At 48.5% G+C, this 25,724-nt stretch overlaps 1 protein-coding gene across 1 annotated transcript in view; it reads right to left on the bottom strand.

The window, feature by feature from the left end:
- The window catches only part of LOC137435793 (ryanodine receptor 2-like), a 633,328-nt gene that overhangs the window by 49,107 nt on the left and 558,497 nt on the right, over nt 1-25,724 (bottom strand). Inside the window, exons 96-97 of the mRNA XM_078785085.1 lie at nt 9,372-9,506; nt 3,291-3,447 (exon numbers count right to left, since the gene is read on the bottom strand). Coding sequence (XP_078641211.1) covers nt 3,291-3,447; nt 9,372-9,506 — 292 coding nt within the window. The remainder of the gene's footprint in view (nt 1-3,290; nt 3,448-9,371; nt 9,507-25,724) is intronic.

Here is a 25,724-nt window from a genome sequence, read left to right as displayed (position 1 = left end):
CAAACCAACACATCCTCCAAACTAACACATGCGCCAAACCAACACATCCACCAAACCAACACATCCGCGAAACCAACACATTCCCCAAACCAACACATCCGCCAAACTAACACATCCTTGAAACCAACACATCCGCCAAACCAACACATCCGCCAAATTAACACATCCGCCAAGCCAACACATCCGCCAAACCAACACATCCGCGAAACCAACACATTCCCCAAACCAACACATCCTCCAAACTAACACATGCGCCAAACTAACACATCCACCAAACCAACACATCCTCCAAACCAACACATCCTCCAAACCAACACATCCGCCAAACTAACACATCCCCCTAACCAACACATCCTCCAAACCAACACATCCTCCAAACCAACACATCCGCCAAACTAACACATCCCCCTAACCAACACATCCGCCAAACTAGCACATCCACCAAATCAACACATCCACCAAACCAACACATCCATCAAACCAACACATCCACCAAACTAACACATCCACCAAAGCAACACATCCGCCAAACCAACACATCCGCCACAACAACACATTCGCGAATCCAACACATCCACCAAACCAACATATCCGCCAAACCAACACATCCGCCAAACCAACACATGTGCCAAGCCAACACATGTGCCAAACCAACACATGCGCCAAACAAACACAGGCGCCAAACCAACACATCCGGCAAACCAACAGATGTGACAAATCAACACATCCGGCAAATCAACACATCCGGCAAAGCAACACATCCGCCAAATCAAAACATCGGAAAAACCAATAAATCCGCCAAACCAACACATCAGCCAAACCAACACATCCGCCAAACCAACACATCCGCCAAACCAACATATCCGCCAAACCAACACATCCGCCAAACCAACATATCCGCCAAACCAACACATCCGCCAAGCCAACACATCTGCCAAACCAACACATCCGCCAAGCCAACACATCGGCCAAGCTAACACATCCGCCAAGCTAACACATCCGCCAAACCAATACATCCGCCAAAACAATACATCCGCCAAACGAACACATCGGCCAAGCCAACACATCAGCCAAACCAATACATCCGCCAAACCAACAAATCCATCAAACCAACACATCCGCCAAACGAACACATCCACCAAACCAACACACCCGCCAAACTAGCACATCCACCAAACCAGCACATCCACCAAACCAACACATCCGCCAAACCAACACTTCCGCCATACCAATACATCTGCCAAACCATTACATCCACCAAATGAATGGATCTGCCAAACCATTACATCAGCCAAATCAATACATCCGCCAAACCATTACATCTGCCAAACCATTACATCGGCAAAACCAATAAATCCGCCAAACCAACACATCAGCCAAACCAACACATCCGCCAAACCAACACATCCGCCAAACCAACATATCCGCCAAACCAACACTTCCGCCATACCAATACATCTGCCAAACCATTACATCCACCAAATGAATGGATCTGCCAAACCATTACATCAGCCAAATCAATACATCCGCCAAACCATTACATCTGCCAAACCATTACATCCGCCAAATCAATGCATCCACCAAACCAATACATCCCCCAAACCGACACATCCGCCAAACCAACACTGAAGAAAAGAAGCCACATTTGCTAAATCAAGAAGAATTAAACGATCTGGTGAGAGACCTGTCATTGTCAAAGGAGAAGGCTGAAGTGTTGGGCTCCATACTACAGCAATGGAATCTCCTCGAGGAAGGAACCAAAATTTCCCACTTCCGTGATCGCCACACAAACGTAGCTGCGTTTTTTACGATAGAAAATAATGTTTGTTTCTGTGCTGATGTTAATGGCCTAATGCATGTGCTAGGAAACAAATATGTGCCTGATGAATGGAGAGTCTTCATAGACTCCAGCAAAGTGAGTCTCAAAGCTGTTTTGTTTCACAATGGTAACAAAAAACCTTCTGTTCCTGTAGCTCATGCTGTCGGCATTAAGGAGATGTACGAGTGCATGGAAATCCTTCTAAAAGTGATTAATTACTCAGATCATAAGACATTGGAACACGACGGTAATGGCTTCCAATATCTCAGAGAGAAGTTTGGCGCAGAGAAAACTCAAAGCAGGCATTTTTGTTGGGCCCCAGGTCCGAGAACTGATGTGTGATCCCGAGTTCAAAAATAAACTGAACCCACTTGAGTTTGCAGCATGGGGAGCATTTGTGTTGGTTGTGCAGACCTTTCTTGGGCACCATAGAGCTGAACAGTATGCTGAATTAGTGGACAACATGCTGGAGGCCTATCAGCGAATGGGCTGTAGAATGTCTCTTAAAATGCACTTCCTGCATTCTCATCTTGATGTCTTCCCACCTAATCTGGGTCAGGTAAGCGATGAGCTTGGCTTAAGGTTCCACCAAGACATTTCGGTCATGGAAACTCGGTATCAAGGCCGGTTCAACCCAAATATGATGGGTCATTACTGCTGATTCTTACAACGGGAGACCAATTCCACACACAAGCGCAAGAGCAGGTGTCTCACACACTTCTGAACAAGTCTGACCAGTGAGGCCTACACCGACTATATTGCAAGGAAGAGTGTAAACTTGAAGTGTTGTTTCTGAATAACACACAATGGGGCAGATTTCCCTCTTAAGTTTACACCCTTCCTAAGATTACCATGTTCTAATGTTTTATTAACTTCTTTTTCTGCAACTTGTTTATGTTCTTGGTTTGTATACGACACATTATACACGGAGATCAATCATTGTTATCTAAATATGATGTGAAAGTAATTACTCAGCACTGATGTTCGATGTACAATGTGGCGATCTACAATAAGAAAGTATCTAATATCGCACGCCAGGTATCATTAATACATGTTTTGAAAACCTGATACGCTGGCTAAATTCTGACTCCAGATTTGAAATCAGCGGCCCAGCTTTAGCCAAGAACACCTGCATGTCCCTCAGTAGCAGACGAAAAGTTGTTTTGTTTGTTGCCCAGTGTCATCCATGTTGAGCAACAACTACTGTGTTAATCCCCCAGGATTGCAGTTTATTGTAAAAGGTGAGTGAAGGTGTGTGGTTTACTGGTAACCTGCCCACAGCCAATGCTCTTTCTAATGCCCAAACTTACCATTGCTTCTTTGGTGCACACTGGTGCCAACATGCATGGGTGCCAACACTGTGGTGACGCAATATCATTGTGATGAAAATGTGGACTGTTCATGCATGCATGGTTGTGGCAGAATGTTTGTGTGTTGTGTACTTTTTATAACCAGTCAATGACAACCTTACCCTGAATAATTGCCAACAAGATAACAATGACGAAGAAGAAGAAGGTGATGTCAAAGATCATCCGATAAAGCTCATATTCATCTCCAGCAGGGTCTTCAATCTCATCTCCAATGCCACCCCCAGCCCGCACCCCCACATACATGTGGAAGATATAGCACTGCCAAGAGAAGGAGTACTGATGGGGTATGTACAAAAAGATGAATTATTTTTACCCCTCACCTCCACATTCTATATACAGGATGGCCTGAAAGTCACTTTACCCCAACTAAGTTTCTTGCACCTCCACCCTCCCCCTTCCCATCGGCTCTCCCATAACATAACATGGTATGTGGCAACACCGACTCAGGAAAATGATGGAGCATACAATCACGTGAAAAAGTAAGTACACCCCATGTAAAGTTTTGACTTTTTCAACATATTTCAACATACAGCTATTTGATCTTCATTTCAACAATATTGATAGATAAATGTGATATAATATAACAAATATCACGAAACATTTACATTTTCTAGTCCATTGTATAATTTAAATAAACATAAATGCAAATTTCTCATGTGGAAAAAGTAAGTACACCCCCACATTTATCACTACTTCAAATACCTAAAATTCGAATCAGGTGCACCAGCTCAGGTGCAAATGATTAGAACATCGTTAGAGGATCTTGGAGGAATCTGTCTTATTTAAACCTCAGACATTTAGTTTGGTTTGCTCTTTGTTGTTGAAGTGTGCGGCGTCACCATGCCGAGTTCAAAAGAGCTCTCTGAGGCCTTCAGAAAGAAGGTTATAGATGCCTACGAGTCTGGGAAGGGATTTAAAAATATCTCCAAACAATTTGAAATCAATCATTCGACTCTCCAGAAGATCATCGACAAGTGGAGAAGATTCCAAACAACTGCCAACTTGTTCAGGCCAGGCCGCCCCAGCAAATTCAGCTCGAGAGCAGACCGCAAGATGCTGAAAGAAGTCTCTAAGAACCCCAGAATGTCATCACGGGACCTACAGGTCGCTCTTGCCACTGTTGATATCAAAGTGCATGAGTCTACCATTAGAAAGAGGCTGCATAAATTTGATCAACATGGGAGGTGTGCCAGGAGGAAACCTTTGCTGTCCAGAAAGAACATCAGGGCAAGACTAAAGTTTGCCAATGAACACCTCGGCAAAGACCAGCACTTCTGGAACAATGTGCTCTGGACAGATGAGTCAAAGGTAGAGTTATTTGGCCACAGTACCAGAAGACATGTTTGGCGAAAACCAAAGACAGCATTTGACCACAAGAACCTGATACCAACTGTAAAGATTGGTGGTGGAAATATTATGGTTTGGGGCAGCTTTGCTGCATCAGGGCCTGGGCAGCTCACCATCATAGAATCCACTATGAATTCTTCATTGTACCAGAGAGTGCTTGAGGATAATGTAAGGCCACCTGTCGGAAAGTTGAAGCTCAACCGAAGGTGGACCTTGCAACATGACAATGACCCAAAACATAGCAGTAAATCCACCGAGAAATGGCTGAAAAGAAAGAAATGGAGGGTTCTGGAATGGCCAAGTCAAAGCCCGGATCTAAATCCCATCGAGATGTTGTGGGGGGATTTAAAACGACCTGTGCATGCAAGAAACCCCTCAAACATTGCACAGCTGAAAGAATTCTGCAAGGAGGAGTGGGCAAAAATTTCTCCCAGTCAATGTCAGAGACTGGTAGACAGTTATAAGAAACGCCTACTTGAGGGTGTTTCTGCCAAAGGGGGCAATACCACCTATTAGAGCCAAGGGTGTACTTACTTTTATCACATGCGAAATTTGCATTTATGTTTATTTAAATTATACAATGGACTACAAAATGTAAATGTTTCATGATATTTGTTATATTATATCACCTTTATCTATCAATATTGTTGAAATGAAGATCAAATAGCTGTATGTTGAAATATGTTGAAAAAGTCAAAACTTTACATGGGGTGTACTTACTTTTTCACGTGACTGTATACAGGTACAATGACTGATTAATCATTAGCCCATCCCCTGCACAGCAGGAGACGGGTTTTTAAATCACTTCTGTTTGTCTGTGTGTGTGTGTGTGTGTGTGTGTGTGTGTGTGTGTGTGTGTGTGTTGGTGTGTGTGTTGGTGTGTGTGTGTGTGTGTGTGTGTGTGTGTGTGTGTTTGTGTTCATCATGCATGAACCACAAAACATGTATACTCCATCAGTCTAATATACATGAAACAGATCAGTTCAAATGTTCAAACTGCTTTCCTTCATTGTCTATGCACAGCTGTAGCCGCGACGAAACACTCTGACACACAGTTCTGTATGGTTCAGTCATTAAGGCAGCAGTCTCATTACAGATGAATTGTTTCAAGTCTCTAAGGGTCATAGGATTCCTCACATACACTTTGTGTTTGAGGAAACCCCAAAGGAAGAAATCACAGGGTGTTAAATCACAAGACCGCGACGGCCATTTAACCGGACCACGACGGCCAATCAATTTGTCCGTAAAGTTCAAATTAAGGGCCTGGCATACACTGGCAGCATAATGAGCAAGCGCACCATCATGCATGAACCATATTTGGCCATCATCGAGTGGAAATACATGCTGTTCCAACATTAGAAGGTAAATTGTAGCATTCCCATTTTCTTTGAAAAATATTGGTCCAACAATGCCTCCAGAAGAAATGCATGCCCAGACGGACACACAGGCTTGATACTGGACGTTGTGCTCAACAGTAAATCGTGGGTTCTCTCCTGCCCATATCACGCTGTTATGATGATTCACAGAACCAGATAAAGTAAACTTGGATTCATCTGACCACAAGATCCTGTTCTGCAAATCATTGACCATATCCATTAACCCAAGCAATGTCTCACATGCCTCAACGGGCATGTCAAAATCATCCTCAGATAGTTGGTGAATTAATCTGGGTATGTATGGTTTCACATTAAGGTCTTTTAGTATTCTTCAAATCGATGATCGGCTTATGTTGGTGACGTTTGATAAACGACGAGTTGATAATGGTGTGTTACTGTCGAGTTGTTGTTGAATGACCGCTCTGCTTTCCTTAGTTCGAACAGTACGAGGCCTACCTGGTGACTGTTTTGGAAGAATGCCGCCGGTTTCATCAAACTGCTTGTTTATTCTGCCGATGTTCTTCTGTCAATTGCGTCGGCGCCTCATTCTTTGACAAGTTGTCTGTGAACTTCAGCCGAATTTCCAGACACAGAATACAAGCGTACAGCGCAAATTTTCTGTCTCACGATATCCTCCGTCATACTAGGGCGTCTAATTCACAATGAACTGAACTAATGCAAAGCCAAACGCATGCAGCACAGTGAGCGAAGCTCACCCCGATCCATATCACATGATGCACCTCACCCTGTTGCGCATCACGTGATGCCTGTGCGTGTAGAAGTGGTCACATCCATTTATGAGTAATCATGTTTTGTTTTGCACCAAAGAACAATAATAAACTTAGTTGTTCAATGCAGGTATCGTTCTTCAAAATGTGCCCAAGGTTTCTGGACCACCCTCTATATATATATATAGTATATACAGTGCATTCAGAAAGTATTCAGACCCCTTCACTTTATTCACATTTTGTTATGTTGCAGCCTCATGCTGAAATCGTTTATATTCATTTTTTCCCTCATCAATCTACACTCCATGCCCCATAATGACAAAGAGAAAACAGGATTTTAGAAAGTTTTGCAAATTTATTAAAAAGAAAAAACTGAAATATCACATTGACTTAAGTGTTCAGACCCTTTGCTATGACACTTAAAATTTAGCTCAGGTGCCTCCCATTTCTCTTGATCATCTTTGTGATGTTTCTACACCTTGCTTGGAGTCCACCTGTGGTAAATTCAATTGATTGGACATGATTTGGAAAGGCACACACCTGTCTATATAAGGTCTCACAGCTGACAATGCATATCAGAGCAAAAACCAAGCCATGAGGTCGAAGGAACTGCCTGCAGAGCTCAGAGACAGGATTGTGTCGAGGCACAGATCTGGGGAAGCCTACAAAAAAAATTCTGCTGCATTGCAGGTTCCCAAGAGCACAATGGCCTCCATAATTCTTAAATGGAAGAAGGTTGGAACAACCAGGACTCTTTCTAGAGCTGGCCGCCCGGCCAAACTGAGCAATCGGGGGAGAAGGGCCTTGGTAAGAGAGGTGACCAAGAACCCGATGGTCACTCTGGCTGAGCTCCAGAGATCCTGTGTGGAGATGGGAGAAACTTCCAGAAGGACAACCATCACTGCAACACCACCGATCTGGGCTTTATGGCAGTGTGGCCAGACCGAAGCCTCTCCTCAGTGAAAGACACATGAAAGCCCGCTTGGCCTTTGTAAAAAAGCACCTGAAGGACTCTCAGACTGCGAGAAACAAGATTCTGTGGTCTGATGAAACCAAGATTGAACTGTTTGGCCTCAATTCTAAGCGTCATGTCTGGAGGAAACCAGGCACCGCTCATCACCTGCCCAATACCATCCCAACGGTGAAGCATGGTGGTGGCAGCATAATGCTGTGGGGGTGTTTTTCAGCAGCAGGGACTGGGGGACTGGTCAGGGTTGAGGGAACAATGAACGGAGCAAAGTCCAGAGATATCCTTCATGAAAACCTGAAACAGAGCACTCAGGACCTCAGACTGGACCGAAGGTTCACCTTCCAACAGGACAATGACCCTACGCACACAGCCAAGACAATGCAGGAGTGGCTTAGGGAGAACTCTGTGAAGGTCCTTGAGTGGCCCAGCCACAGCCGTGACTTGAACCCAATCGAACATCTCTGGAGAAACCTGAATATGGCTGTCCACCGACAGTCCCCATCCAACCTGACAGAGCTTGAGAGGATCTGCAGAAAAGAATGGCAGAAAATTCCCAAATCCAGGTGTGCAAAGCTTGTCACGTCATACCCAAGGAGACTCGAGGCTGTAATCGCTGCCAAAGGTGCTTCAACTAAGTACTGAGTTAAGGGTCTGAATACTTATGTCAATGTGATATTTCAGTTTTTTCTTTTTAATAAATTTGGAAAACTTTCTAAAAGCCTGTTTTCTCTTTGTCATTATGGGGTATTGAGTGTAGATTGATGAGGGAAAAAATGAATTTAAACGATTTCAGCATGAGGCTGCAATATAACAAAATGTGAAAAAAGTGAAGGGGTCTGAATACTTTCTGAATGCACTGCATAAGGCTAATGCTGCCTGTCTGCCTATCCGACCCTGAAACACAGAAACGCTCTCGGACAGAAAAAAAAAATGAAGTAAAAGTTGCTTCAAATTAATCCAAACCAATGAGAAAATTATAGTTTTTTCATTCAGACCAAAAATTGAACTTGGGTGGTGTATAAGGCAACAGGCCACTACTTCAAACGCTCCAGAATTTTTTTCAAAAAAATATTTGCTGTTAAAAAATATGGCACGATATATTTGCTGTTAAGAGATGACAATGATGATTTTGGAATTTCATAATACTCTATATTGTGTATTTAATAGGCTAATACTTTCTGTCTGTTCAACCCTGAAAAACGGAAATGATCGTCGGAATCAATTAATTATGTAAAATTTGGTGCTAATTAATCCATACTTACGGTAAATTGTATAATTATTAAGTAAAGGTTGCATCAAATGAATGCAAACTGACGGGAAAATTTTTGAACCAAACATCAGTAGGCTACTTTAATTGTGTGAAATGAACTAAGGTACCAATATGAACCGAGGATGTGCTGCGATATGTTTCTTGTTAAGAAATGTGATTTTAAATTTTTTGAGCTCTTTCAATCAGGGAAAGAATATAAAGCGTCCCTTTTTTTCCTTTTTTCTATTGTGGTATTTTACCATGGGCTTCCACTTCCAGGTAGTAGTCAAGAATAGTCTAGATCCCCTACCAAGCTATTGTGCTTTTACAGCATGGAAGCCTCAATGTCTCCCTGCAGTTGTCTCTAATGTGTTTGTAGTTCTCTCTTCATGTCTGAAATTGTGCTTTAACATCATTTTAAGGGTTGTTTGCCTCTGGTCCATTAAGATAATTCACATTTAAGGTGAGACACAAGAGAGAAATCTTTTTGGAGGACTGGTCAGTTGCCTTACGGTAAGCATGTCATCACACTTCATGTCCATCTCGTCTTCATCCTCACTCTTGGTGTAGAACTTGCGGAAAAAGTTGAAAGCGACGACAGTGTATAGGTAAACCACAACAGCAAGCAGACCAACGGTGAGCATGAGCTGGGGAGGTTGGGGTGACGGGGACGTGGAAGAGAGAAAGTGTAAATTGTATCAGTGCTCCATCAGTTTGTTTTGTCCCAACATTATATTTAAGCAAAGCAAGCGTGGTGAGGGAATCTGGTAGACAATAACTTTCATGATGCTCAAAAATTCGGTGTGTGTGTGTGTGTGTGTGTGTGTGTACTCGCTGAGATACCCATTTTTCGCCTGTGTAAACTTTATGTTAAATAAAACAATTACACCCACTCCCTCGAGGAGGAAAGGTCATGCGACTATCTCTTTGGAGTATATAGATTACAGTAGATCTCCGACTCGAATTCCTGATCGAGTTACTGATAACAGGTATCTTCTTGATCTGTTTTTGTATTCAAATCCTGGGGATTGTACTGCAAAAATTCTTCCCCCGCACCCCCCCCCACCCCCCTCAAGAAAATTATGATCATGTCAACATCGAAATTCAGGTTTCTTATTCTTCATCATCAACTGTTGTTCATCCTGTCCATTGAACTGTCTTCCAATATAGCAAGGCTGACTGGGAGGTCTTGTGTTCTTTTCTTGACGATGTCCACTGGAACTCAATCCTTTGTCACAACCCATCTGAAGCTGCCAAGGAAGTTACTGAGTGGGTCCGTGTTGGTATGGACCTATTTATCCGTTCTTGGACCTACCGAGTGAAACCACACTCTCAGGCATGGTTCACTCCGGCTTGTTCTGCTGCGATGGCCCATCACCATCACTTTTCCAAACAGTATGTTACGGATCTGTCACTTCCGCCTTTGTTGTTATTATATACTTGTGGAATATTTTTAGTTTCAGGCAATATTGTTGCTAAGATTTTTGTGTGAAATGGAGATGACTTTAGTAAAAGGTAAAAATAAATGCTTGTGAAGGATAAAGGAAAACGCGGCAAAGAAACCAGAAGAAGAGAGATTGAGATGGGCAGAGAGAGGAGGAGACAGCTGTGAGTATCATCGAGGCTTTGAGCGGACTTTTTTGATATTGGTCACGAACGAGTTGAGGCTTCCCGGGGGAGGGATTGCCCACGACATCGTCACATATTGCGATTGCAATTCAACCTGCGTCTCAGGTTTTATCACCAAGTGTGAGTTATTGTTGGAGGGAGCAAGTGCCTCCATTACAGGCCTATATGCCATTTTCTCCTCGAAGAGACTGACCGCTTGGTGCATTTTGTTTTGTCACTGGGATTCCCATATAGAACGCTTGGGGATTTGGAAGAGGGTCAGAGAGCGGTATTCAGGATTGCAAAGCAGATAGCGAAAGAGAGGTGTGATGTGATGGGGGTGAGTTGCTTGAAGGATGAAGTGGGACAAATTGTTGTGGACCCAGATGGAATTAAAGGAAGATGGAAGAGATATATGGAAATACTGTTGAATGCAGAGAATGAATGGCATGGCAACATAGAGAGTAACCCAGTTTTAGGACCGGCAGAGAAGATAACCCAGAAGGAAGTTGAGGAAGCGATAAAAGCAATGAAGAGTAGAAAAGCGGGAGGGCCGGCGGGAGTTGTGGGAGATATGTTGAAGGCAGCGGGAAATTGGGGTGTGAAGAGAATGACAGAGATCTGCAATCTGGTGGTGAAAGAAGGCCGCATTCCAGTGGATTGGGAACTGAGTACCCTCGTCCCTCTATACAAGGGGAAAGGTGACCCTCTGGACTATGGCTCGTATCGAATGACAAAGTTATTGGAGCGTGGAATGAAGGTATTGGAAAGGGCGTTGGAGAGGAGGATAAGGAAGAAAGTGAAGATTGATGAAATGCAGTTTGGATTTATGCCAGGAAGAGGAACGACAGACACGCTTTTTATTGTGAGGCAGTTGCAGGAGAAGTACATGGAGAAGAGGAAGAAGTTGTTTCTTGGGTTTGTTGATCTGGAGAAAGCATTCGATAGGGTTCCACGTGAAGTAGTGACATGGGCATTCAGGAAGTTAGGAGTGGAGGAATGGTTGATCAGAGTAGTGATGGCAATGTACAAAAGAGTGCGCACATCTGTAAGGACGAAGGACGGGAACAGTGGTGAGTTTGAGGTGAAGGTGGGAGTGCATCAGGGGTCGGTACTAAGTCCACTACTATTTGTAGCTGTGATGGAGGTGCTGGCTCGGAACGTAAAGGAGGGTTTACCGTGGGAGTTGTTGTATGCAGATGATCTAGTGTTGAATGCAGAAAGTATGGATGGACTGAAGGAGAAGATGAACAAGTGGAAGGAATGTATGGAGACAAAAGGTCTGAGGGTGAATATCGGAAAAACAAAGGTGATGGCAAGTGGTAAAGCATGTGGTGAGGTGGAAAGAACTGGGAAGTGGCCGTGTGCTGTGTGCAGGAAGGGTGTCGGAGTGGATTCCATTCAATGTACAATGTGCGCTGAGTGGGTTCATCAAAAATGTAGTGGTTTGAGAGGGTCATTAACCAGTGTGGCAGCTACATTCAAGTGTAAGGTGTGCACAAAGGGAGCTGCAGATGGAGGACATGTTGAGTTGGATCTTGGAGACGGCGTGAAGCTGGAAGGTGTGAAAACATTTTGTTATTTTGGAGACATGCTGAATGGAGAACGTGGATCAGACTCGGCAGCAGTTGCGAGAGTGAAATGTGCATGGAAGAAGTTTCGGGAAATGAGTGGCGTGCTGACGAGGAGGGGAGTGTCGTTGAAGCTGAAGGGAAAGGTGTATGCTGCATGTGTGAGAAGTGTTATGATTTATGGAAGCGAGACATGGGTAATGAACGTAGAGCAGCAACGAAGGCTGGAAAGGATGGAAATGCGAATGGTTCGGTGGATGTGTGGAGTATCGTTCAGAGAGATGAAGACAAATGATGAATTGCGAAAGATGATGGGAATAGAGCCTGTGATTGATGCTGTGAAGAGGAACAGGTTGAGATGGTTTGGTCATGTGTTGAGGAAGGATGAAAGTGACTGGTTGAGAAGAGTGATGGAAATGAATGTAGAAGGAAGTAGAGGACGGGAAAGACCGGGAAAGACTTGGCTAAAGATGGTCGAAGAAGAAATACGGGCAAGGGGGTTAACAAGGGGAGATGCAGAAAATAGGGCAAAATGGAGAAGATTTTCATGGGGACCGCAAGGCTAACCCCCGCTCTTGCAGGGAAAATGGCCTTAAAATGCCTGTTGTTTTTTGTTGTACTGGGATTCCCATATAGACCTCATCGTGTGGAGATTGCCGTTGGTTTGCATATCGGCTCAATTCTCATATCGACCTCTCACCTCATAAACTCCTCGTCGGCCGCCGTGCCAATAGCTGACTGTTGTTTTGCCGTTTTGCATGACATCCACCTTCAACCAGCGTGGGGTTCCATGCACGGACGTTGGGGAATGTTACATTCCACTCAGGTTTGGCGTGTCATGAGTTTTTTTTCTTCCTTTGAGAGCATTGGGGAATGATGGTACTAAAGCGCGGAGTTACGCGCACTGCTTGTGAGCAAGGAGGAAGCGGACAAGCGGTAACTTGTAAGAGTCTTTATTCAAGAGCTCACTATAACACTGAGCTGCTCAGGGCTGCGCGCTCCGTGTATATCGTGAGGCCACGCCTCTCTCCCGGGAGTGGCCCACCCCCACTTGGTGTGTGGGGTGATGTCACCACGTCAGTGCTTTCGTGTCCGCCACACGCGCCCGCCCAGAATCCCCGCGCACCTGAAGGGTCAGTTTGCGGGGCAAACGGATGACCCGGCCGAAGCGCCCCCCGGCGACTGGCGGCGTCTGGGATGCAGGGATGCCATCTGGGATGCCTCCGGCTGCCCCTGGGATGGGTGCAGGACCGGGGGGCGGCGTGGCGGCGGGGCTGGGCGGTGCCGGGGGTCCGCCCGCAGGGGGGCGGCCCCGACGCGGGGGTCGGGCCACCGGCGGTGGATGGTCCACGTCGAGGTGGGCCGGCTTGAGGCGGTCCACAGAAACGCGGTCAGGAGTACCGCCGATGTCCAGGGTGAAGTGCTTCACCCCTGTCTCCAGCACGCGGAAAGGCCCGTCGTACGGGGGCCGCAGTGGTGTCCGATGGGAATCGTGGCGGACGAAGACGTACTCCGCCGTGCGAAGCTCCGGGGCGACGTGCGTCGGTGGGTGCCCGTGGCGTGCCGTCGGCACTGGGGCGAACCTCTGGGTGGTCTCCTGCAGAGCGGAGCGCTGCTGTGCCGCAGACCATGGTGCCGTGGAGTCAGGGAGGAACTCGCCCGGCACCCGCAGCGGTTGCCCAAAGACCAACTCCGCCGCGGATGCGCGCAGGTCCTCCGTGGGCGCCGTCCGGAGGCCCAGCAGGACCCAGGGGAGCCTGTCGACCCAGCCGCCGTCGTGGAGGGTGGCCCGGAGCACGGCCTTCAATGAGCGGTGAAATCGCTCACACAGGCCGTTAGCCTGGGGGTGGTAGGCCGTCGTTCGGTGCAGCCGGACCCCGAGCCCCTGCGCGACCGCCCCCCAGAGCTCCGAGGTGAACTGGGGGCCGCGGTCGGACGAGATGTCTGAGGGGGCAACGAACCGGGCGATCCAGGTGGCGATGAAAGCCTGCGCGACGTCCGCCGCCGTCGTCGATGCCAAGGGCACGGCCTCCGGCCACCGGCTGGTGCTGTCCACCATGGTGAGGACGTGGGTGAAACCCCGCGAGGGGGGCAGAGGTCCCACCAGGTCCACGTGGACGTGGTCAAACCGGCGTTCCGGCACCGTAAACGGGTCAAGGGGGCCTGGGTGTGCCGGTGCACCTTGGCGCGCTGGCATGCGAGGCACGTCCTGGCCCAGCCGCGGACGGCCTTCCGGAGGACATGCCAGACGAATTTGTCGGTGATCAACCTTTGGGAGGCCCTCGCGCCCGGGTGGGCCAGGCCGTGGATGGCGTCAAACACCTGGCGCTGCCAGCCCGTGGGCACGATGGGGCGAGGCCGCCCGAGGGAGACATCGCACAAGAGGGCCGCGCCCGCGCCATCGAACGGCACCTCGGTGACGCGGAGGCCTGTGACGGCGGTCCGCAAGGCCTGGACGTTGGGGTCAGCGGCCTGGTCCGCTGCCATCCGGGCATAGTCGATGCCGAGGTGGACTGCGTGGGCGACGGCCCGGGAAAGGCAATCCGCCACCGGGTTGTCCTTCCCCACGACGTTCCGGATGTCCGTCGTGTACTCGGACACGGCCGAGAGGTGACGCTGCTGCTGGGCCGACCACGGCTCGGTGACCTTGCCCATCGCGAAGACCAGCGGCTTGTGGTCGATGAAGGCCGTGAACGCACGGCCCTCGAGCAGATGGCGGAAGTGCCTGACCGCCAAGTGAAGCCCGAGCAACTCGCGGTCGAAGGTACTGTAACGGCGTTCGGGCGGGCGAAGCTGCCGGCTAAAGAACACCAGCGGTTGCCAAGCTCCACGCACCCATTGCTTGTGCACCGCGCCCACCGCGTAGTCCGAGGCGTCGGTGGTGAGGGCGATCGGCGCATCGGGCGCCGGGTGCACGAGCATGGTGGCGTTAGCCAAGGCGAGCTTCGCGCCCGTGAACGCCGCGTCCATCTGCTCGGTCCAGGTGACGTCGCCTTTGCCCGGCTTACCTCGGAGAGCTTTGTGCAGGGGGCGCAGGAGCTGGGCGATACGGGGCAGGAACCGATGGTAAAAGTTCACCATGCCCAGGAACTCCTGCAGCCCCCTGATCGTGCGGGGGCACGGAAACCCCTTCACCGCCTCCACCTTGGCCGGCAGGGGGACGGCTCCGTGCCTGGTGACGTGGTGCCCCAGAAAATCGAGTTCGGCGATGCCGAACCGGCACTTTGCGGGGTTCACAATCAGGCCATGCTGGCCCAGACGTTTGAAGAGCGTGCGGAGGTGGTGTAGGTGCTCTTCGCGGGACGCGCTGGCGACGAGGATATCGTCCAGGTAGACGTATACAAAATCCAAGTCGCTCAGGACGCTGTCCATCAGTCGCTGGAACGCCTGAGCCGCATTCTTCAGACCGAAGGGCATCCGCAGGAATTCGAAGAGTCCGAACGGCGTGATGACCGCCGTCTTCGGGACGTCCTCCGGCCTGACGGGGACCTGATGGTAACCGCGTATGAGGTCCACCTTCGAGAAGAAGGACATGCCTGCCAAACGGGCGGAAAAGTCCTGAATGTGGGGGACGGGGTAGCGGTCGGGGGTGGTGGCGTCATTGAGACGGCGATAGTCCCCGCACGGTCGCCATCCCCCGCCAGGCTTCGGCACGATGTGCAGCGGCGACGCCCAAGCACTCTCCGAGCGCCGAACGATGCCGAGTCGCTCCAGGGTAGCAAACTCCGCTTTTGCTACCGCCAGCTTTGTCGGCTCGAGGCGGCGTGCCCGGGCGTAGACCGGTGGCCCGACGGTGGGGATGTGATGGGCCACCCCGTGCTTGACGGCCCCCGCCGAGAAGGTGGGCCGCATGAGGGCCGGGAAGCCGGCGAGGAGGCGGGTGAATTCGTCCGCTGCCGGAAGCGTACAGATCAACGCGGCCGGAACCGAACCGTTCAGCAAGCCGCTTGGCAAGCCGCTCGGTGAGCCGCTCAGTGGGCTGCTCGACGAGCTGGGCAGCGCACAAGCGAGCGAGCTGAACGTCTCGGCCTGGACAAGACGTCTGTGCTTTACGTCGACCAGGAGCCCATTTGGGCACAGGAAGTCCGCGCCAAGCAATGCCATGGGCACGTCGGCGGTGACGAACGACCATCGGAAAACCTGCCCTCCGAACCGCAGAGAGAGGCAGCGTTTTCCGTACGTACGGATGGGCGTCCCGTTTGCGGCAAGCAGCGCGGGGCCCCCGCCCGCGGCGTGCTTGTCCGACGTACCCGCAGGAACGACACTCACCTGCGCTCCTGTGTCGCACAGGTAACAGCGCCCGGATAAGTGTCCGTGATGAACAGCAGGCTGTTCGAACGGCCGGCGCTCATTGCCACTATCGAGCGCCGGCCCGGGCGTTTCCCGACCTGTCGAAGGAGCATGGTGGATGACACTGTCGAGCCTCGTGGCCGAACCTGGCGTGGAACCGGCACCAGGTGGTGGAGCTGGAGGAGCGCGGCTGGCTCCGCCAGGCCGGTGGAGCCGGCGGTTTTCCCCGCGGTGGTGGTTTTCACCGCGGCGGTGGGCGGGGCGTGGCGGCGGCCACGAGGTGCGTATCAGCATGCTGTGTATGCTGTGGAAGCTGATGCTGTGCATCAGCATCGGCCTCGGGATCCACGAAGTGGGCCGCACCGACTCTCGCCCGCGTGTCCGAAGCCGCGAAGTACCTGTCCGCCACAGCGGCCAATGCTCGGGGTTTCGTTAGCACGGTCCCGGCCAACGCGAGGCGTACCTGTGTGGGCAGTTGGCGACGGAAAAGCGCCCGGAATAGAGAACCAGGGGCTTCGTCGCCCAACAGTGACAGCATATGGTCCATTCGGACCGACGGGCGCGTGTCGCCGAGCTCGGGGAGATCCAGGAGGCGGTCGGCCCGTGCGTCCTCCGTGAGGCCGAACGTGGCTAGGAGCAGCCGCTTGAGTGCCTTGTACTTGTGGCCGTCCGGTGGGTGGCGAAGGACGGACACAACTCGAGCGGCCGTGCCGGGCCCGAGGGAGGCGACGACGTGGCAGTAGCGCGTGTCGTCGTCGGTGAGGCGCCGAAGCTGAAACTGGGCTTCGGCTTGGACGAACCAAACTTCGGCCTGGGCCTCCCAAAATTCGGGAAGTTTAACCGACATCGCGTTGTTGGCCATGGCAATGGCGTCGTGTTTGGAAGGATCGCTACGGCAGATCCAACGTCGAGGGTCACCAGTAAAGCGCGGCGTTACGCGCGCTGCTTGTGAGCAAGGAGGAAGCGGACAAGCGGTAACTTGTAAGAGTCTTTATTCAAGAGCTCACTATAACACTGAGCTGCTCAGGGCTGCGCGCCCCGTGTATATCGTGAGGCCACGCCTCTCTCCCGGGCGTGGTCCACCCCCACTTGGTGTGCGGGGTGATGTCACCACGTCAGTGCTTTCGTGTCCGCCACAGTACCATCATATGTATTGTTCATTTGATGAAAGTGATATTTTCATGGAACTTTCTTTAAGAGTGTTATTATTGTTTATATGAGAGTTCTTAATACAATTACTTATTTTGTTCTGCAATTGCATTGGTGTGGTTTTACCATGGTTTATTAGTACACTCAAGATAACAAATCTTTCTGCCGTGTTCCCGCTCCAGACTCTGAGGTGCCCCATAACCGGGGTTTGGGGAGGTAAAATGTAACAAGTATCATCGTGTTGGTTTGAGTGGGGTGCATCATTTGTTTCACTTTGCGAGCAACCATGATAAATGGGTATTAGAGTATGCAGAATCTGTTTGTGATTCTATCTCAAATAAACAGCTCGGTTCTCGAGATTTTTGGAGAATTAGTCAGGTTCAGTATGTCCAGATTTAAAGTTTCGTTGGATTTTTTGGGGGATTTGGAAAACTATATATTTTTGGAAACTATATTGTATAGTCAGTCAGAAAACCAATGTTGCTATTTGCACAGACTCCTGTATGGCGGCCATCTTGGATTTTCAAAATTGCCACCGTTGAACTAATTTTTCTCAATATCTCAGCTTCTAAATAACATAGAGCTTTGATTCTAACAGCTAAACATACATTTTCAAGGGCCCCGAATCCAATGGTAACAAGTTCGATATGCTAGACATGACCATAGAGCTCCTATGTGGCGGCCATCTTGGATTTTTCAAACTGGCCGCCGTAAAATTGATGTTTCTCAATATCTCAGCTTCTAAACAACATAAAGCTTTGATTCTAACGGCTAAACATACATTTTCAAGGGCCCCGAATCCAATGGTAACAAGTTCGATAAGCTAGACATGACCATAGAGCTCCTATGTGGCGGCCATCTTGGATTTTTCAAACTGGCCGCCATAAAATTGATGTTTCTCAGGATCTCATCTTCTAAATAGAGCTTCTAAATTCATCTCTAACAATGCCAATGCTAGACAGAGATTCTTCATGGTTACACCAGAATTATCACGCCTGTCAAAAGACTTCAAGAGTCAGTTTGGCCTGGAAGGTGACAAGATCAAAGAACATCATGACCTTGGTCCAAGTGCAGTCAAGAGGGAGCATGAAGCAATCAACAAGATCAAGGCTGCGATACTGAGTCACGGGAATCCATTTGACACTGAAGGTGACAAGCTGCACAATGTGATAACGAATGCTTACATCCCAGACGAGTATGTACCACAGGTCTTGAACATTGATGTCACTGGTCAGAAGTTGTATGAAGACTACGTGTCGGAGCGTATCAATGGAGATGTTAGCCTCTGGGCACCAGTCAAGAAGGAGAACAACAAGATGTTCACGTCTGGGAATAAGAGAACCACAGTGAAACTCAGAGACAGGACTGTGGATCTGAAGGAGACGAAGGAACTGTACGGAAGGCTCACGGTCCTTGCCAAGTCAAACAGAGACGTCAACCAGAAATATGCCATCGGAAATTACGAGTTCACTGTGACACCAAGAGCACTGTTCGCTCCAGATGGGACAATTCTTCCATGCACTGACAAGTCGAACTTAATTCATCTCCTCGACAAGTTAGCAAGAGCAGAAATTCACCCCAAAGATCAGCAGCAGACACCAGCTGCAAGTGTTCTACAAGAAGATCCAATGGACACAAGAACTATGGCATCCACATCTAGTAAACCTACAAGTCGGAAGATTGCACTGGTGGATGGGATGGTACTTGTGCATAAGCTGACAAAGAAACCAGCCACTGTAGTGAAAGTAAACGATCTGGGTGAATGCTTCAATGACAGACTCATGTCTCTAACAAAAGATTGTGATGAGATCATACTGGTCTTTGACACGTACAAAAACGATTCTCTGAAGAGTGCTACCAGGGCTAAAAGAAGGCAAGGAAAGGATGCAGTACAGTATCAAGTCAGAGATGACACCAACATCAAACACATCCCAATGAGCAGATTCCTTTCTCATGACAAAACAAAGGCTGATCTGACTGACTATCTGGCAGCGAAAACTCTAGAATACAACAGTCACTCATCCAAGTTGATCATCACGTCTGCTTCAGGGCGTACTAGGAGCAACAGTGACCTGCTCTTCGAGGACAACAACCATGAAGAAGCTGACACCCTGTTGATCCACCAGGCCATGCTGGTATCCCAGCGAAACCCACATGATGCGCAGTTGGTGTTCTTCTCTCCCGACACAGATGTCCTGGTACTAGTCATAGCAAACTATGACCTACTGCTGAGGAATACATCCATTTCCATGGCCTCTGGAATACTTCAAATAGAGCCACTGTGGACAGCTCTAGGGGTCGAAAGAGCAAAGGCGTTGCCAGCCTTTCATGCTTTCACAGGGGCAGACAACACTGGGAGGTTCTCTCGAATAGGCAAAGCAACCTGGCTGCATGTCTACCTCAAAGCAAGTGAAGATGTCATAGACACCGTGCGAATGCTTTCAGATGCAACTGAAGTGACGGAGGACATGTTGTCCACACTAGCTAACTTTGTATGCGCTGCTTACTCTCCAAATGGCATCCACATCGACAATCCACATCGACAGCATCCCCGAACTACGATGGTATCTCTTTTGCAAACACATGGCAGAAAGTGACAGGCTTCCTCCTACTCTTGGAGCTCTCAAGCAGCACATCCTTAGAGTCCATATCCAAGCCAGAGTGTGGGGTCAGGCAAGCATTGCTCAACAGGGTCCTCAGCTAAATCCCCTGCAAAACGGCTTTTACAAAGACACGGATGGACAAGTGAAACCAACCACAACTGAGGAGCCTCCAGCCCCCAAGGCCATCATTCAAATGGTTAGATGTCAGTGCAAAACAGACTGTTCTTAATCTAGATGTTCCTGCAGAACTTTTCACTCACTCACCGCAGGCAGGTAGGTGGTCTTTCTGTCTTCTACCGACTCCTCTCCGGCCTTGCTCCCCCAGCTCTCTGTGCTCTGTCCCCCAAATATTCCTACAGGTCGCACAAGATCTGCCAGCCACCCTCTGATGGTTAAACTGCCGAAATCTCGGCTCTCTGCTCACCTTCACTCTTTCATTCCTCTTTTCTCCCGCCTCTGGAACAAACTCCCACACTCCCTTCAATCACACTCCTCCCTCCAGGTCTTCAAAACAGCTGTTCACCACCATCTCTTATCTTCCCCCATCCAAAACCTTGATCTTTTCTACCCCCACTAATTCACCCCAGATCCACCTTGTTTGAAATTCCAACTTCTTTCCTGGAAGTCTTGGCAGTGTCCATATGTTTTATACCTCTCCCACCCCCGCCCCCCTTCCCATGCCTCCCCCACAAAGCCCTCTCCCTCCCACAGTTCTCTCGATGTCTCCATGTCTCTCGGTCCCTGCTCTCAAATGTTGTGTTTGTGTCCTTCCCCCTCTCTCCCCATCTTGTCTACCGCTCCCGATGTTATTTGTTTTGTGTGTCTGTTTGTCTTTCTGTGTGATTAATGTTCGCTCTTTCACGAGCCTCGATCTTGTATACAAAAAATAAAAAAAATAAAAAAAATAAAGAACAAACAACTTGGCTTGTACAGACCTTTGTCAGTGTGACATCCAGTGCCAAAATGATGAGGACTCTCAAGATGTGATGAACGAAAGCGATGATGAGGATGATGGTGACTTTACTCAATGATGAATCAAAGCTCTGTGCTCTTTAGAAGGTGAGTTACATCAGTTTTACGGCGGCCAGTTTGAAAAATCCAAGATGGCCGCCACATAGGAGCTCTATGGTCATGTCTAGCTTATCGAACTTGTTACCATTGGATTCGGGGCCCTTGAAAATGTATGTTTAGCCGTTAGAATCAAAGCTCTATGTTATTTAGAAGCTGAGATATTGAGAAAAATTAGTTCTACGGCGGCAATTTTGAAAATCCAAGATGGCCGCCATACAGGAGTCTGTGCAAATAGCAACATTGGTTTTCTGACTGACTATACAATATAGTTTCCAAAAATATATAGTTTTCCAAATCCCCCAAAAATTCCAACGAAATTACATAGTGAACCTGACTAAATTGTTAATTGCATTCTCAACCGTAATCAATAAATCGATTCCTGTCCTCTTAAATGGCCCCAGAGTGCTTACTTTTCCTATTGATAAAGTCAACCTCTTCGCTGAACATTTTGCTGCTGCAAACTCCACACTTGAAGAACATAGACATCCATTTCCTGTTTGTCCTTCCGGTCTTGACACCAGGCTTTCCCCTAATAATCATCACACCCAGGAAAGTTGCTAAGATTATCCCAAGGCTTGACATTTTAAAATCTACTGGACCAGATAGAATCCTTGCAATTGCTTTAAACATGTGTTCACTTGAACTGTCTTCTGTTCTCTCAAAACTGTATTGCTTGTGTCTGACAGAGTCTGTGTTTCCACTTAGCTGGAAGCAGGCTTCTGTAGTCCCTGTCTTTAAAGGCTCCGCTGAGAAATCCGATCCTCCAAATTATTGGCCTGTTAGCCTTCTACCCATTATCAGCAAAGTGTTTGAATCCTTGATAAAAGAACAAATCATGGCTCCTCTGGAAACCCACAATCTCCGAACTGATGTTCGGTGTGGCCTTCGACAGCCTAGGCATACTGGTGATGTTCTATCCCTAATTACTGAACGTGTGAATAGGGCTTTGGATCATTGTGGAGAAGCCAGTGTTGTTGCTCTCGACATCTCGAAGGCTTTTGACAAAGTGTGGCACGAGGGCCTCATCCATAATCTAAACAAACGGCACTTCTGGAAAATTGCTTGATACAATCTCTGACTTCCTTGCAAATCGTCAAATATCTGTGGTACATGGGGGATAGTCATCCCCTGTCCATAATATGAATGCGGGTGCTCATCAGGGGTCTGTGTTGGGTCCAATATTGTTCTTGTTATATATCAATGATCTGCCTGATTGTATTCTTTCTCAATTGAGCATTTATGCAGATGACTCAAAACTGTATACTACCTACCCAGGAACCTTGTCTCGTCCTACCCGTGACCATGTGAGTACCACTCTTAAAAGGACCTGGGGAAAAGACTGGCTTGTTATTTTAAACCAAAAAAAGACCACCTTGTTGTCTGGGTCTAGTCATTAATGTGCAGCAAGTAATGGAATGTGCAGCAGCAAAGGCTGTCAGTCATGAGCAGCAAGGGCTGTATGGGGCACATTACTGGCGCTTTCTCCACTCACAATATGGAGTCTCCCAATAACATATAGCTGCTGCTCCTGGACTCTGTGTCCTTCTCTCCTGACAAGGTGGAGAAGTTTCTGTGAATCCTCGAATCTGATTCTGCAACTGGACCAGACAGCATCAGCACACGGGTCCTAAAATCCTGCTCTGCCGCTCTTTCACACCCTCTCTCTGTACTCTTCACCCTCACTTTTGCTCAAGGTCATCTGCCATTAGCTTGGAAATCAGCCAACATTACTGCTTTGCACAACAAGGTGCAAAAACAGATCCGTGCAACAACAGACCAATCAGCCTGCTCCCAATAATCAGCAAAGCCATATAATCCATCATTGCTTTGGATATCAAATCCTTCCTCTTCTCCAATGGCTTGATCTCTGATCATCAACTTGGATTCAGACCAGGTCACTCTATTCTGGACATGCTGCTTCTGCTGTCTCAACAATGGATGGAGGTCCTCAATGTCAAACAGGAAATGAGAGCTGTCTCACTTGACATATCACGCGCCTTCAATACGGTCTTGCACCCCGCTCTGCTCACCAAACTCTCCTCCTACGATATCCATGGAAATCTCCACACATGGCTTGCGGACTTCCTCTCTGGTCGTAGTCAACGTGTGGCCCTGAATGGATTTCTCTCATCTCCCTTCCTGTTCAGGCTGGAGTTCTCCAAGGCAGTGATCTGGGCCCTGTGCTTTTTCTGGTCTTCATCAATGATCTCTCTGACTCTCTGGAAAATCCTCTCTATCTCTTTGCTGATGACTCCACTCTCTGCCACTCCATACCTCAATCCTCCGATCGGCAGTCTGCATCCTCCTCACTCTCTGCAGACCTGGACAAAATCACAGACTGGTCAAACAAGTGGAACATGTCTTTCAATCCTGACAAATCTCACACTCTCACTTTGTCTCTCTGAAAAGACAGTCTGGACAACCCTCCCATCTACTTTCTCAAGAATCCTCTCCAATAAGTTCTGTCACTCATGCTCTTGGGTCTCACAATCTGCCATGATCTTTCCTGGGTTAAACCACATTTCCAAGCTGGCCAAGCAAGTTTTCCAAGCTGGCCTCCAAAGCCAGTCGCCGACTGGGCATCCTCTGTCGTGCGAAGTCCTTCCTTGGCACACCTGAGCTCCTCACCACATATAAGGCTTTCATCTGCAGATCAATGGAATACTGCTCTCCCCTCTGGGCTGGTGCTCCTTCCTCAACCCTAGCTCGTCTTCACGCTGTTGAAACCAAAGCTTTCTGAATCATTGGAATCTCCCGCGATGAAGCTAACTCTGAGGGCCTTTCACTCACTCACCGCAGGCAGGTTGGTGGTATTTATGTCTTCTACCTACTCCTCTCTGGCCTAGCACCCCCAGCCCTGGCTGTGCTCTGTCCCCCAAATACTCCTGCAGGTCGCACAAGATCTGTCAGCAACCCTCTTCTGGTGAAACTGCCAAAATCAATACACTCTGCTCACCTTCACTCTTTCATTCCTCTTTTCTCCCACCTCTGGAACAAACTCCCTCACTCTCTTCAATCCCATTCCTCTCTCCAGGTCTTTAAAACAGCTGTTCACCACCATCTCATGTCTTCCCCCATCCAAAACCATGATCTCTTCAACCCCCGTTAATTCACCCCAGATCCACTTTTCTGAAATACTGACTTCTTTCCTGGAAGACAGCTGTGTCCATGTGGGTTTTACCTCTCCCACCCCCACCCCCCTTCCCACGCCTCCTCACCCCAAGCCCTCTCCCTCCCACAGATCTCCCTGGGTCTGCTCTCAAATGTTGTACTTGTGTGCTTCCCCCTCTCTCCCCATCTTGTCTCCCGCTCCCTTTATTATGTCTTTTGTGTCCGGTTTTTTTTTGTCATTAATGTTAGCTCTTACACAAGTCTCAATCTTGCATACAAAAGAAAATATATTAAAAAAAATAAATAATATATATATCAGTATATTGTTGCGGATATGAGGACTGTATTTTTTTTGATTGTGTAGTATTGTGGTAAATTGGTGATGAATATTGCTTGAGTCTGCGCCTCCTGCCTCCGGAGCTGTGTAAAGGTCAAAAGCGCGTCCCATAATTAGTCCACAAGCATACACGTCAGCCAATCATAGAATACCCCTGTTCGATAGTTATATCTTATTCTGTGTTTTAGGGTAAGGCTGTGTCTCCCATTAATTGAAATACTCCATTGCACCAGTGAAAGAGATAGATTCCCTTCATTCCCACTCCCAAAACTTCATTCCCACTCCCAAAACTTCATTCCCACTCCCAAAACTTCCATTCCCATTGCCAATTACCTCCCTTCCAATTGCCAACTGCATTTTGGGCGGTTTTCCCTTCATCCGCCATTGACCACGAGGCAGGGTTGGGGAAGAAAGGCGGGTTCCCACCTCGTCATAGAGGGGAGGAGTGAACCAGCCCTTGCCGACCAACCCAGAACGAGGGGTTGGCTTTAGAGGGCGGACAGAGAACGTTTTGGGGAGGTTCGCAAAAGGGTCAAGGGTGGGGCTTATATAACCCGAGGCAGAGGCCCCCAGAGAGAGTCGAGGAGGGAGGAGATCAGAAGACAGGAAGGCCTTGAGTTGGACTAAGCAAGAGAGGAAGTTGTTGGACTGGGTGGGACTAAGAAAGAGAGAGAAAGAGTCCTGAAGCTTGTGAGGGAAGGAGAGAGAACCCGTCACACCAACCCCCCAAGCTCCGCGTTGGCTCCACCAAGCGTTCACCTCCACCAAGGCTCCACCAAGCTCCGCGTTGGCTCCACCAAGCGTTCACCTCCACCAAGGCTCCACCAAGCTCCGCGTTGGCTCCACCAAGCGTTCACCTCCACCAAAGCTCCACCAAGCTCCGCGTTGGCTCCACCAAGCGTTCACCTCCAGCCATCCACCTGCCATTCCTGTCATTCCCCGCGTGAGTCTGTCTTTTGTTTGTTCTGTCCTGGGTTAATTAAGACTGTAGGTAAGCTAGTATTTTCACTGTGTCACCTGCGTCTTATGTGCTTGTAAATAAACGTGACTGCTTTCTTTTTGCTTATGTGTGTAAATAGTAAATAAATTTAGTAGTATTTCCAAACCTTTCTTTGCCTTCGTCTT

The sequence above is a fragment of the Myxine glutinosa genome, chromosome 9 (assembly GCF_964187855.1).
Source record: "Myxine glutinosa chromosome 9, kmMyxGlut1.1, whole genome shotgun sequence".
In the NCBI taxonomy this organism is placed as follows: Eukaryota; Metazoa; Chordata; class Myxini; order Myxiniformes; family Myxinidae; genus Myxine; species Myxine glutinosa.
Note: the sequence above shows the minus strand (reverse complement) of the source record. Positions and strands in the feature narration are given on the sequence as shown.